The following is a 16,098-nucleotide window of genomic DNA, read 5'->3' as shown; positions in this document are numbered from 1 at the left end:
GTTTTTTCCAGGACCCATCAGCTCCAAGTCAAGTAGTTGTTTCAATCTAGTTGTGGAGGGCGCAGCTCACACTGGCCCATGTGGGAATCAAACCGGCAACCCTGGTGTTACGAGCATCGCGCTCTAACCAACTGAGCTAACCGGCCGCCCCCAATACACATATTTATATTCTTAGGTTCTGACTGTGTATCTTATGAATCCTAATGTAGTGTTGTTATGCAAACAATTAAGTAAACACCTATAGCAAGCACACTGCTAATGCAGATAGATAGATAGATGATAGATAGATAGATAGATAGATAGATAGATAGATAGATAGACAGACAGACAGACAGACAGACAGACAGACAGACAGACAAATAGAAAGGATAGATCGGAGAGATAGAATACATAGATAGACAGGCTAGATAAGATCAATGATCGATAGATCGGATAGATAGATAAACACACACATAGACACACAGACTTGTAGAATTTCAGTCACATCCAAAGAAATACTTTGGAGGTATGTGATGGGGGAGAAGAGGAAAGAAACACAACTGGCATTACTAATGAAACTTGGTTGAAAATTGCTGTAATCCATTTTCTGATGAAGTGGTTCAGATGTATTTTACGCAACCCAAAATACATAAGACAGAGATAAAAACATTCTTTAATAATAACGTACTTCTGATGAGACAGAATATAGAAAATTACACACTTGGTAAATTCATCAGCTAGAAGCAATCAGGGGAGCACTGAGGGTCACCTTGCGCATGCTTTGCTTTCTCAAATAATCACCTGAAATGTAAGGCTTGAAGCTGACTTTTTCATCTGATTCAAACATGAAACACTCACTGCTCTTTTATGTCACACCAGGTTAGTTTGAAATTTGGTTAGCATTTTACCAAATGCATACACATTTGGAAAGCCCAGTTCAAAAGATTACTCTGGGTCCATATTTCACAGGCAAAAAGCACAAATTTTGAAACACACATATACATGCTCCTTGAAAAATCAAAAGAACCTTTGCCTTAAGATAGATATATAATCATATTCCAGGATTCTGAAACCTTACAACATTTTCCTCCTCATCAGAGAAGACAATAAATTAGAGAACTAGAAAAGCAAAAAAAGGATAGAAGCCACTGTGCAGAGTAGCAAGCAGAAATTTAAAGGCTAAGGTAGAATTCCTTTAATTTGAATAGTCTCACCTTTGTTGCCAAGGCTTCAGCACTTTCTCGACAAGTCTTCTCTATTTCAAGATGGTTCTGCATAAAATTAACTTCCTCTATAACCATGTGAGAAACTAGGAATGAGGGGGAAAAAAAGTCTCAGCATTCAAAGATTAGTCAGCTATTCCAGAAGCCCACACATTTTGTCCCGTGATTAAGAATACTTCAATTCTTTAGCTAGCCAGACCTTCAGCTACCATGGAAAAAAAGTGTTTAAGATGCTGCCCTGATTAAATCTTAGCTAATATGTGAATGTAGAACAAAAAAGAACACAACAAAGAACCTTTATTGATATTATACACATTTTAAGAAAGCTACTTAGAATGCTTTTAAGTGTCTATTTTCTATGCAGCTGTATACATAACCACTAATTTAAACAAAAGAACCTCTCATAAACAAAAAGTAACAAACATGATTTCCTTGTCTCATCAGGATATAACACATTACCTAATGAGAAATTTAAAAAACTACAGCTTGAGTTGATCTCATAGCTGTAATAACAATGTGGCAGCTTAGCTAAGGTAAGTTTTGCAATATTAACCTTTATTAGTGACTAAGTAGTTACTATAATAAATTCCAGGACAGAGAAGTATAGCAACAAGATTTATGTACTATATGATGATGAAAATAGATGTTAATAAATTGCTTCTCGCATCACTGTCAGGAAGACTAGGGGGAAAAAAATGTTACTTGATATTTTACCAACGCTTGAAAAATAGTAATTTTCAGGTATTTTTTGGCAGCTGGTTTACATAAATTGAGATTTAAAAGTAAAAATAATTTAGAGCTTGAACTATACTTTGAAGATCAAGTAAGAAAAATGCCCATTCCTTTCACCCATATTCCTAGCAAAAGAAAATATTCAAATATTCGCGATCTCAAACTTAACTATAGACCTGTATACTTATTGACATTTGTTTGGCTTTTAAAAAGAAAAAGTAAGGATACCCAAACGTGAAACCCAACAAAGTTAGGCAAAAAGCACTGGGCTCACGTTAACACAAAGAGAGATTACTTTTGCTTCATTTAAGCTTAATTAACCTGCAATTATGATTAAACTCAGGAGAAAAAATTTCTCTCCAAATTAAATACAAAAATGTATTACTTCCTAAGTCTGTCCAAAGTTCTTATTATGTTAATATTCAAATTCATAAAGCAGCACTAAATGGCCAGAAACATGTCTAACCTTGACATTTTTTCAGGGGTAATAATAATCCGCAGCAAATGCAGGCCAACCAAAAACCACTTAACTAATTAGTAGTTGCAGTCACCGAGAAAAACATGAATCAACACTGTTATTACAAGTGGCACATTTGAGTGGCATCTAATTATGACTTGATGAGCACGATACTTGCATTATCAACATTACTACTGCATCCCATCAGGGCCTAAAAGCTGCTGATGGCATTGACTTCGAGAAACTCCCACTCAATGGTACAGCAGCACCCAACAATCGGCTTGGCAGGGGCCCCCCTCACTAAATGACACGTTAAGCGTAATTACTGGTAGACATTGTAAATAAACAGGATTGGAAGTGAAAATTGTACCAAGTGCATAAGACACAATCTGACACATTGGAAGTGGCAGCCTTAATTGAGAGTTTCTTTGACTGCTCAAGATCATTTCAACTGCATTTCTCAGAGGACAGTGATTATAACTGTGGAGACAGACGGCATAATGGTATCAGCACTGCTGACAGAGCAGTGAATTAAATTGTATCTGCTGTTGTGTGAAAGCCTTGATGAGAGGTACAGATGCCTTAGTGGTCTTATCATTATAACACAATGGTCATGTTGTCATCAACCTTTCTGGCTCCAATTGAAAAGAAATGATTGTGTGTTGAAGCTCTCCCCCCTCCCCCTTCCACACCACCCCCCTTCTCGTCTTCTATCTCTTGTTCTGAATAGAACCAATTTTCAGAGAGCTATGAAATCACGCAATAGGTCCTAAAATGCAGCTGCTTGGCATACAAACGGGTCCCCATTAAACTGGAATCACACACAATATGTGTTTATGCCAGAAGAACAAATAGAAGCTGAACACAGGCCAAGTTTATTCACACATACAAAGCCCGTGTAGCTCTTCATCAATATAATTGCCTTTTATATTGTAGTTTAAATAATAGGCTCTATTATTTCCTTAAAATCCTAATATTCCTGGCATTTTATCACTATGTTTACAAGGTAGGTTCTTCAAAAATGTGAAGGAAAGAGAAAAGAGACCTATACAATTTTTACAACATCAAATATTACTTTGAATTTTTTTAGCCTCACTACTTGACATCTTCTGCCACAATCTGGTATTTCCACTATCATAACAAAAACATAAACACTCTGCATTTTTCATAGGAATTTGACTTTTTATTCAATAACATTCTTGCTCATGAAAGAGTAAGAAAAATTATTACACAGTAATAAGGTTTAGGCCTAGCGAAAAGGAAAAAACACAAACTTATTTTCTAAACATTTTGTAAAAATCCGCCCTTTCATTTAACTTGATAAACTTAGCTAGGTAGCACTAGGTCACATTTTTTCCAATTCTCACATGGACTACGCCATCAGGTACGGTTTTTATTTCTTCCTCTAAGAGGGAACAGTCGCAATTAAAAATTGTGCTTTAATTTTTCATTTAAAAAATTATTCCAATGCTAAATTGGTATCACAGAAACCTACTTACTAACTTTCTAGATTCAAAAGGGAAGAACATATTTCAGAAGGCATTTATAGCTTTAAGAAGCATGACCCCATTTCTAAAAACAAGTCCGGTCACATGACACGAAACAGAATTTTTTTAAATAAACAAATTCATTTGCACCTTTCAAAGGACAAACATTTTAAAAACCCGTAATTGTTCATTTAATGATTTGCCTTATGGTCCTGAATTTGGGCTTGTCTCATGATATCCACAATCCATGACCACTGCATCTAAAACACCTATCATTTGAATGCCGTGAAGGTTTAAAAAGACCAAAAAAAAAGATGAGTTTTAAATAAAGTGACCCTATTACTGTAGTTATGTTTTTTAAAAAAATCCTAGTAATTTAGAACTACATACTGAAATATTCATAGATAAATGATATAACGACTGGAATTAGTTTCAAAATAATCTGAGGTCAGTGAGAGAGGGTGTGAGGACATACAGAAAAAGGGAGACTGGCCATGAGTTGGTAACTATTGAAGCTGCATGATGGGTACATGAGGGTTCAATATGCGATTATCTCCCTTTTCTATAAGCTTGAAATTTTCCATAATAAAAGTTTTTTAATGACTCTGAGAACTCAGAAGTGTAACCTAGAAGTACAACAATTCCTGCTTTTATCAGTCAAGTTGAATAAGCAAAGTATGTCTCTCCATTTCTATGACCCCAAAACACTCTTACACACTTGCCATTATAGAATACATCACACAGTAGGGTAACTAGGGTTTTTGTTTTTTGGGTGTTTTTTTTTTTTGGGGGGGGTGTTACTTGTTTTTGTCTCATACTAAGTGTGAGCATTAGAGCAGAGACTTTGTTCTACTCATATCTCAATCTCTTGCACATAGCACACTGCGGTATCGTAAGTACAAAGCAGGTAGTCATGTTTGTGTTGATTCTGAAGATTGGAAAAATCTATCAGTCCTAAGTTCATCTGTGAACACCCTTTTACAAGAATGTTCTCATGCAGAATTCCTTAGGAAGCAACTACCATCACCATTTATCGAGGCAACTGCGTGTCCGGCCTCGTGCTAAACCCTCGTCATGTGTTCTCTCATAAATCCTCGCAACCAGCCTATGAGGTAGGCATTCCCACAGCAGTTTTATATTTGAGAACACTGAGGCCCAGAGAAGCTAAGTAACATATCCCAAATGATAGAGTTCTAGCTGGGAAAGCCCAGCCAAACCTATTTCTAGGTGACTCCAATTTTCTACGTTCCTTTCTAATTTGTCATATTCAAAGGTGACACCACCAACAGTGTTGCTGACTGAACAAAACACCACTCAGTCCAGCCAACTCAGCAATGTGTGGCTGCCAGGATGTCTCTAAAGTGTACATGGAGAACATACCATAAGTGTCTCTGCAACATCCGATTACTTAGAAAGGTTTTCATGTAATAAGAAAAACACCTGTGAAAACGGGCGGGTGTAGAAAACTTGGTGTGCCCTACAAACAGAACAAAGGGTCCAATGTTGTGGCCTGAAAGACATAAAAGGACTTAATTTCTGTCACAGAAATCAGTCTTTCTAGAAAACCCAGCCTTGCTATGCAGTGGTGGTTTTGTGCAGAAAGATAGGAGAAAGGCTCGGAAGAGCTGACCGAGGGCCAAGCATGGCCTGGACATGTGGACAAAACCAGCCAGGGAAAGGATGCTAAGCTGGGGAGGAGGAGAGAGCCCTACGGCCTAACAAAGCCTTTTCTGAGCTGTTTGTTCTTCCTGTACTTCAAGAACTAGGCCTAGAGGTAAACATTACAGGAGGCTGATTTCAACTTAGCACCAAAAGAAACTTTCCCCAAGAGCTGTCCAAATGTGGAGACGTGTCCGGAAACTAACTGTCGGAAGGCAAATGGTATGAACCCTCAATACCAGTGCTGAAGGGCAGTCAGCACTGGATGGGGCATAGTGAGATGGCGGAGCAGTAACTAACACTTATTGAGCTGTACGGTCAGGCACTGCGGTCAGCACCTTTTACATGGACTATCTCACTTAATCTTCGAACAGCCTATAAGGCAGGGTCATTTATCCGAATGTTATTAAGGCAGAAATTGCTCAGGGCTACCTGGATTTACACCGAAGGGTGCTTTTCCACTGGTGATAACTCCCTCACATCCTTCCAAAACTGAAATGCTGTGTGCTAACGTCGTGATCCATTTATCTCAGATACAATCTTTTTAGCAAATATTTAAAGCTTTCTTAGTCCCCAAGAGAAAGTTCCACTTGAACTATTTCTACTGCACACAATACGCCAATCTACTGTCAGTAATTAATCCAGCACATTAATTGGTCACCATGTCAGTGGTGACACTCAGCTGTGACGCCGTGTCAGCACAAGTGTAAGAACATCCCTTTAACGCTGCTTTAGGAAAGGAGAAAACACTACACAACTGTAGCTCCTACATTCATAAGTAAGAGGTATTTCTGTCATAAATATTGGCCTCCAAAGATAGGTAATAACAATATTCCCCTTAGATTTTCTTTGTTATAGCCAGACACTTGAAATAAACTGGCTGTTGAAATTTAACTATAATGTTGCACTTTTCTAACTGCTTTACCTTCAACAAGAATAAAATGTTTTGTTATGTAGTTACCAAGTCAACACTTTCTGTTAAAATCAAACAGCCTGACTAGTACAGCCAGCATTTATAGAGTGATGGACAAAGGCCCTGCGTCCAAGGGGGAGGGTCCTTTTCCTTGCTAAGGTCCAGCCCTTTCCCATGGCATTGTTCTTCTGACCCTTCTGAGTGTCACCAGAAATGTTCTATCTTAGGGGATAAAATAGCAACAAATTTACATCACATAAAAAATGACAGCAACAATTTCGAAAAGTATTACAGGTTTTGTGAGAATATAACTTTCCTTGGTGAGAAGAGGGCTATTTCAAACGTTTATTCAAACTCTTAAAAATGTGTACGTTCTATGAATCTAGAATTCCTTTTTTATAAACTAAGGAACTAATAAGACCACTGTAAACATGTATGTATAAGAATACTTGCCACGGTGTAATTAATAATAACTAAAAACCAGAAATAATCCATCTGTCACTTAAGAAATATTTAAATAAATTATGGTACTATAAGAGAATACTTCAGGCAACAATCAAAATATACATCTCTACAGACATGCAAAGATAACCATAATACAGAGGTGCCAAAAATACACACATTTTAAGAAAGGGAAAAAACTATTAAAATTGTAATACTCAATATATACCATTAACAAAAGATGAATACAAGACATGTGTATACAATTTTTTGGCACCTCAGTATACTGTGTACTGAAAAAAACAGACTGCAAAATTGAATGCAAAGTATGACTGTATTTTTTTGTAGATACATATATTCCACAGATAAAAGACCAGAAAAGAAAGACTATAAAATACTAACATTGGCTTTTCTCAAAGAGTCAGGATAACAAGTAATTTTTGTTCTCCTTTAACTGTTCTGCATAGTAAAATTTGTTATAACAAGTACAAACCGTCTTTTATAATCACCCTCTCATAAAACAATAATGCTCATTCCATTTCCTTAAAAATCACAGTAATGCCAGGGCGTGTGGGGGCAAATGGGAAGACAATTCTTGCTTTCTTGGATAACCAATGCATCAGCAACTAAACATGGGGGACATGTCTACCCACACAATCTCAAAACACAGTTATGTGTGTTACAATAATTCCCCTGAAATGCATACGTACTTTTCTGAAATTCCTCCAGTTTTCTAACAGCCTCATCTCGTTCTTGCCTAATTTTGTCACACTGAAATGAGAAAAAAAATGAAAATATTAAATTTGTATCATAAGTTTGGAAAGGCAAGAAAACACACTTAGGAACAGTAGCAGTTTTTATGAAAAGAAAACAAATATTACAAACCTTAAAAAAGCATGAATAGTCACATGGTATTTGTACTGCTCAACCAGCAGATTGGTACCAATGTATGTGGCCCATTTTCTCGGACCTTCTAAGATAATTAAGTCACCTCACTGCTTGTTATCTCCTCAGTAAAAGACCAATTTAACATCCTTGAGTTAAAATGAATTCATTTTCTATGAGAATAGTTGTGCCCCATTTTAAGTCAGTATTTTGCTAATACAGCGAACACCCCACTCATCCACAGGTCAAATTCCCCAAAACTAGATAGTTTCAAATATCCAGAATGCTGGAACAAAGTCGGAAGTGACCAGTGAATGAAGATAAACTGCTACACATGCCCCATGCACTTTCTTACTCAAGAAAAACCATCCCTGTGTCCTTAGAATTCTGTATAGAAGAAGATAGCAATTTAAAAGGAAAGAATATAAAATATTCCACAATAAACATGTTATCATTTACATAAACGAATTTTTTTTTCCCTTTCTTTTACTTTTTATTTATTTATTTATTTTTTCTGCAGAGTTTATTAGTGATACAGTCTCAGGGAAGAGAATGGGCCTAACCGAGGTGGGGGAGAGGGAGAGCAACAGAAGAAGAGAGAACTTGTGAGGGAGAGAGACTGGCACAAAAAAAGGGTATATAAACAGATTTTTCATTTTAAAAGGTGAAAGGAATCACTAAAAAGACTTCAACAAGTAAGACCATAAAAGGCAGAAAAAAAACCACCAGAAATTATTAAAGCATGAGGACCTTTTAGGGAATCTGCTATAGAAACAATTATTTATAATTTTAACAGGCCCTGAAGGTATTAATGAATTTTTAAAAGCCTAATGTTCATTATGAATACTGAATTAAATTCACCCTGCATTTCATAAAACAATAAAGTATAACACATTTTAGAAAGCTTTTCATCAAAAATGCCTACAACTTTAAAAAGTTATTTTAGCTATTAGAGCGGTAATTAAAATTTTAATTTTGTGGAATACTATCAACAAGAGGATCATGTGAATAAAACAAAACTTTAAATTATATTTTAATCGTACCATGCCAGATAAATATACTGGGATTTCATGCCTTTGGAGACTTTCAAATTTCAATAGCTAAAAAATAATGATACTATTGATAATTTTAAAAATCCAAATTAAAGTATAAGATATTCTCATCTACTAGACTGGCAAAAACTAAAAAAGTCTGAAATCAGGAGTTGGAAACTCACACACTGCTGGTGAAAGTGTCAGCTGACATTTCTACTTGGGACATATACTATCAAAATTAAAAACGCACACAGCCTATGACTCAGCAATGATACTTCTAGATTCTATTACTACAACCTCTAGTAATGTTTATAGTAAATATATTACTATAATATATATTGTTATTATAAACGTAAGCATTTATAATAACAATAAATCATGGGGAGTTCATACAATACACTATAGAGCAGTGAAAAAGAACTAAAGCCCTATCTATGTATCAACATAGACAAACCTCAAAAAGCGCTGAGTAAAAGTTGTAGAATATATATCAAATGATACCTTAACACACACACACATACAAAATTCATGACGGTAGCGGTCTGAAAAGACAGGGAGGGTAAGAGGATTAGGTTGGGTGACACAGGTGATAGTCAACAATTGTATCTGGGGTATTCTTTTTTATTTTTAAATTTCTAAAACATAACAGTTAATTCTGTGTGTTGTGTATTTGTTATAATATTCTCTGCCCTTTTCGGTGCTTTTAAAATATTTTTAAAATTAAAAAAAAGTTAAACAGTTCAGTTTTCGCCTTTACGTTCTCAAAAGGTCAAACTTCATAAAAACTATCACCCTTCATGTGGGTAAATCCATTCTGACAAGAGTACATGAAACAAGTAGTACACAGTACTCAATTAGCAAAGTTGTTGACTACATCCTGATTTAGACCCTCCACAAGAGGAGTCAGGCTGGACCATTTCCTAAAAGAAAAGGCATACAGTAGTCCCCCCTTATGCGCGGAGAATACATTCCAAGACCCCCAGTGGACACCTCAAACCACAGGTAGTACAGAACCCTATATATATAATGTTTTTCCCTATATATAGGTATCAATAACATTTAATTTACAAATTAGGCACAGTAAGAGATTAATAACAATAATTAATAAAATTATAACAATATACTGTAGAAAAAGTTATGTTAATGTAATGTGTCTCTCCCATACTTTTTCTACAGTATATTGTTATAATAAAATAATTACAACAATATACTGTAGAAAAAGTTATGTTAATGTAGTGTCTCTCTCTCTCTCTCTCTCTCAATCTCTCTCTCAATCTCTTTCTCAATCTCTCTCTCAATCACTCTCTCAAATCTCTGATAACCCATCTGGTAAATGAGAAGACCACTAAGTAACTAACATACGGGTAGCACATCCAGTGTAGATATGCTGGACAAAGGATGGCTTACACCCCAGGCAGGACAGAACAGGGCCGCGGAAGATTTCTCCGTGCTACTCAGAACAGCCTGCAATTTAAAACGTACGAACTGTTTATTTCTGCAATTTTCCATTTAATATTTTTGGACCGCAGTTGATCATGGGTATCTGAAACCACAGAAAGTGAAACCGCAGATAAGGGGGGACTACTGTATTCTTTCATTAAGGTTTTCTTGTGAAAATCTATTCTGTTTTAAAAAAAAAAAAATCCTGTCTAATATAGTTTCTAGTTCCAGCAGATAAACTGCATTTATTGGTTGTTTTGGTGTTTAAAATTCTCAACTCTAGAATCCTGGATTCTCAAATTAGCTTTATGAAAGAGACCCTTCAGTATTCAGTCTACTGTTTGATCCTTATTGTTATGAGACAGCTACCTAGTTGTTTTAGGAATGTTCCTTGTTTTCTAGAATGTGGCTTCTGCTTGTTCTGTATTTCCCCACCACCATGCCAGTCTGCCCACCTCACCTCCAACGATGCATAATATAGTCTAAAGCACAAAAGGAAAATTAAATTTTGACTGAATTTAAACTCCTGAATTAAGATTCCCTGATGAAATATATCTGGCATTTTACTTCCAAATTAATCTCATGTTTCTAACATCTGGCATTCCTAGAGGTATAAAATGCCCTGTGAAAACCCGTCTCTACGTAAGAGTTGGCACTTGGGACTGTTGCTTCTGACTTAATGCCACTTGGATTCTTCCACATACCTCTCAAAGCGCCACCTGAAGAAATCAGAGGTTAATTTCATTCTCACTTAAATCAACTAGCTGACGTTTTCACTTGAGACTTTGTAGGACCAAAAAAAAAAAAAAAAATGGAATGAGCATTTAACAGGATGGGACTTATCTACTCAGATCTGAAAAAGGCCACCAACTGACATCACACACAAACCACCAATGCACCTACCACCTACTGGTCATTAACAACACATGACAATCTTCGGGAGGCTTATACCAATCCCCCCAAAATAAGACTTTCTGCCCATGCTCTCTGGGTCTATGGCCCAGGGAGACAGGCTCTGGTTAATAACAGGTCTCAACATCACAGTCTTATTCCAGCATGTAAGGAACTGGTTTCTCTAGTCCAACTCTGTGCTTTTATGTTAACCCCCGAGTCCCCACCAGCAGATTCAGAAGCTATCTCCCAATCCCAGCTGTATTCTATCAGGGGTCTTCATGTTGTTTTGCTTTCTATTTTCTGCAACCACATTATGATAGAACTGGCAGCCACAGCATTTACCATCTGCTATGGCTACTGAAAGGGGTGTGTGTAGGGGGGAGGGATCTATACAAGCTGCAAACGCAGCTTACTTGTTCGGAACCAGCGCTGAACAACCTATGAAGGACGAACCCGTTTTCAAAGCAGAAATACAAACATCTACTTATTTCATCATTTTAGGTGAACCCAGAAAAATACCTGATAACCTTTCTCTCATTCTACCCCCCGAGAGAAGTCAGCAAGGGTCCTGGGTCTTTTCAGAAGAATGTTACATCTCTAGGTCCCACCGAAGCCCCTCACCCATCCTACCCCTTCCTCTACCCTGCTCACGCAGCTGCATCATTTGTAGAAATGGCCCCTTTTTGTCTGAGAATTGCTCGTGAAGACTGTCCAATAGCAACAGATGTTCTTAGGCCCACGTCACTTAATTTAGATGCCCAATGATTCTCTCTACCTCAAGGTTGGGGTAGAACCCAGCAACACAAGCGCTGGCTGGTTTAAGCAAGCTGGTTAACATTACACCTACTCTAGAGTCTCTATTTTGGCTCTTTATAAAGTGGTGAATTGACCGGAGGTTGGCCTTGCCGGTTTTGAAAGCTCTTAATATTAGAAGCTCTGGCTACTTTCCAGCTCTCTTCCTTGAGCCACATCCAGGCAGATACCTGGCTTTTGAAACTAAACCAGCATTTCCAAGCCCTGGCAGAGTGATTTTCAGAGGAAAGTCTTTCCATTGTGAACTGGCATTGCCCCCTCCCCCACTAAAATGGGCAGCTCTGTTCTTTGTCTCTCGCATATCATCCAACTACTGATTATACTAACATGTCTCCTTAACAAGGCTCAGTAAAAGTACAGATAACTGATGTAGACACCAAGACACCTTTATACATTGCTGTGTGTACAGTTTATGCAAGGAAAAAAACCCAATATTCTAAATTGTGTCTCACTTCCACTAACATAAATACTACTTTTTATCTCCGCAGCACACAAATGCAGTAGAGAGTTGCCAGCCTGTAGCAAGACCAGTTTGGGCCCAATAAGTACGCATAAGCACTGCACACATACAACATCAGCAGAGCAGACAATCTAGACACAGGTGAGTACCGTACAGTTGGCCGAATTAGACTTCTAAGCAGGTACCTACTACAATCACCGAATGCCTCTATTTCCTTCCTCTGAGCATTGAACAATTCACACAGCACCTACATATGCCAGATACTGGAGGGAATATAGTGAGAAACACAGACAACGTGCTCTCACAAAACGTATGATCTACCAGGAAAGATCAACAACGAAACAAGCCATTTATAAGGATACTTTCTACAATGAAAGAAAGACCACCCTACAGGAACACATAGCAGAGGCTGTAACAACCAAGTCTGAAGAGTTCTCAACCCTGTACCATTTTTACTTATTTTTCTTCAAGTTCATGCCTTTTATGTCCAGTTACAATATCTAAAATTTTAAACATGCATAGCGTCAAAATTGGATGTATTTACCTGTTTTAGAATCTTTGGTGATGCAGTGAGAGGACCATAAAATCAATTTGAACAATAATCGACAATTGTATTGTTCCACCTCTGTTAAGTTTGGCTAGAACTCAACTGCTTATCCTTAAAGAACACAATAAATTAAATCATTCCCACTAGGATGGAATTCCTTTCACCCTGTCTCTTTTGGTGGTATTCTTTCTTCCAATTCAAAGTTCTTTCCCTCCAATTTTCACAGGCAATAAAGTAGTAGCTGCCCCCTAAAGCTGTCTTACAGCATTCTCCAAATTCTAGGTATTGTGTGTTAGATGGAAACACATGTCATCAGAACAGAGATCCCTGCTCTTTGTTTCTGGATAGATTGCTGTTAATAAGAGACTCATTTTCACTTTCAAACTGCTAAGTAATTACTTTTTCTCTGGCACAACCACTTGCCACTCTGTTCTAAAGAAACTGCATGTATGTGGATGTATTATGCATGAACAGTTAGCATAATGGATGCATATCTTGCTCTTTAATATGGCTTCTTTATTGATTTTTTTTCTAAATAAAGTTCTTTGGGACCTTCACCTCTGAAATTTACACAAGGGGAAGAAATTTTAACAACAGACAGCTGAGCCAAGATGCCAGCAAGATCATATATCTTGCTTCTTGAAACCTAAGTCTTAGAAAGTATCTGTCTCATTCCCTTTTCATTCATTGTTCCTGGCAAGCTGACAGAGCTGCCTGATGCAGTTACAGTAGCTCACCCAAACGACTTCTAATCACTCACTTAAACATTGATTCATTTCAAAACTCGATCTCAGTTCGTAATATTCAACCTACTTAACTGTTTAAAGGCAGACATTCTTCTAGTATACAGATTTCCTTCTTTTCATGCATGCTCCACACACATACCCTCCACCCTCAGAAAGTTGAAAGCTATTCCATTAAAAGCTCAGTGAGGCTTTGCCTCCCACCAGCCCCATATAGAAAAAAACACACAAATAATTATGACTGAGATCCTGAATGAGTCATAAGAGAATGACCTTCAATTGTAGAAGCATGACTAACATCTGAATATGGTGACTGCTTCCCAAGCAAAGTAAAACATTGTATCTGGTTGATTCCAAAATGTATAGTCCTCTATTTTTCCATACCATACCATGAAAAATAAATGTGGAAGCATTGCTAACTTCAATGTGACAGGCTCTCTAACTTTGTAACACACTGTTGATAACGGCATTTAGAAACTAGGCAAAAAAATAACAAAGTAACACCCTTTCCATAATCTCCACTTATCTTGATGTTAAAAAAACAACTGAAGCTTTTACATTTTAACCCCACCCATATAATTTGTACACTATGTAACATTTTGATAATAATGAATTTTTGTTGATAAAATGTGATACGCACATAAGAGATATACCCATGTTTTATTACAAAGAAGCAAACCATTAATTCTGCTTGTAAGAGAATTAACAAGACTTTGAAAACAATCAGTGACATTTAAGCCTAGCATTAAGAGCTACTAAGAGTCACAGGGAACTGAGGGGGAAACGTGTCTTTTTGTCCTTTTCCCATCCCACCCCCAAACTCTAGGCATTCACTTTTATTGTTATCATTTATTAGTTATTTATCAAATTGCCTGTGTCCCCCAAAGTGGTTTTACTCGAGAGTGGGGCCTTCATATATTTTTCTTTACACCCTAGTACTCAGAAGGCATTCAACAAAAAGTTTTCCCTTCAAAAAGCTTTCCTTATAATCTCAAAAAGATTCTGATTCCACCCTCAAAGACACTGATTGGTAAAAACCACAAAATGATCGACATTATGTTTCTCTTTAAAAGGGAAAACTGCAAAAGAAAAGATCATTAAAACTTTGGTGCACCCTTCCAAATCTCCTCTTACCCTTGGAATGTATTACGTCAGAATCTATACACAGACGATCACTCACACACGTGAATTTTACTGACATAAGATCGATTTGATATTTATTTTATTTTATTAGATTGACTTGATATTTAATTTCCAGTTTTTAAATACAAACTGATAGATGGTAAAGACAAATGATCCAGAAAAGTATTGAGTCTGATAATTTGTGGGATTAAGGTCATGTGGAAAATACATGAGCTAACAATAAAGAATTATGAATAAAACCAAGACCTTTGTGGAAAGAGTCAATTAGTTCCTGTAAGTTGACCTGCTTCAAAAAGAACATTTGGAGTCAAAAGATCCATGTTTGAATCTAGACTCTGTTAAACCCTGAGGTCCTACTCTCTGTGAAATGGAGCTGACACAGGGCTATCTGAAGCATCAGCTGAGGGAGAGAAGCGAACGTGCATGGCCCATAGCAGCTCCTTAATAAACACAGCCTCTTAAGCGACTGCGAGCTCTGAAGGGATTCACGGCCTACCCCTGTCTCAACAGAGGAGATTCCAAACAGGGCATAAAAGGATCTTCCCTGAAGGAATCACACCCCCTCTCTCTTTCCACTGATAAGGTTTATGACCTGGCAACAAAGATAGACTTCATGTGGACATGTGGAAGGGAGAAATAACTTGCCATTTATTTTTTGGGTCCCTTCCATTGGTCCAAATTTCCCCCCATCAAATTAACTATGGCAAAAGAAGTCTTACTTTAGATGCCTATCCTTGACTGATTTACCTAAATGCTGTTCTGGGGCCACGAGGGAAGAATGGCCACGTATATATATATGTATCGGCAGACGTGGAGTGGACAAAGCTCACCCAGCCAGGCACAAGCAAGTGCTTTGCCAGAGAAAATGGCGTTCTCCCTCTACCACCTCCGGAACTAATGCTGCTTTTACTCATTCTATGCAGTATAAAAAGGCTTTTTTATTCTATGCTTCTCTCCTTTGTAACACAGCCCCCTTTTGGGGGAAAAATCTTCAGTAATAAGCCTGCTAGTCTTTTAGCAGAAGATAAACAGAGTGCGGTGGACTTAAAACCACTCGATTCTGTGTTACCCAACCACACAGCATTCCATATACTGCTTTCATTTCCTTTCTTCCCACTTCTGTTAATAGTTATTTTTAAAGAACTAGAACAGAAGCAGGTCAATAATGCATACAGATGTGACAAAAGTATTAGGCCATCCTCTGTGTAGAGAAACATGTAAACAGTTAATGGGCGAAGGTAATTTATA

General features: G+C 37.3%; 1 protein-coding gene across 2 annotated transcripts in view; it reads right to left on the bottom strand.

Annotated features, from left to right (window-relative positions):
* Nucleotides 1-16,098, bottom strand: part of SHTN1 (shootin 1) — a 94,122-nt gene that overhangs the window by 62,220 nt on the left and 15,804 nt on the right. For both annotated transcript variants that reach the window (XM_088791841.1, XM_019725249.3), the window contains exons 3-4: nucleotides 7,602-7,662; nucleotides 1,194-1,288 (exon numbers count right to left, since the gene is read on the bottom strand). In XM_088791841.1, the coding sequence (XP_088647967.1) occupies nucleotides 1,194-1,280 (87 nt within the window). In that variant the 5' untranslated portion in view covers nucleotides 1,281-1,288; nucleotides 7,602-7,662. The remainder of the gene's footprint in view (nucleotides 1-1,193; nucleotides 1,289-7,601; nucleotides 7,663-16,098) is intronic.

The sequence above is a fragment of the Rhinolophus sinicus genome, chromosome 15 (assembly GCF_057876585.1).
Source record: "Rhinolophus sinicus isolate RSI-liver-muscle chromosome 15, RSI-T2T, whole genome shotgun sequence".
NCBI lineage: Eukaryota > Metazoa > Chordata > Mammalia > Chiroptera > Rhinolophidae > Rhinolophus > Rhinolophus sinicus.
This window is presented reverse-complemented; position numbering and strand designations above follow the sequence as displayed.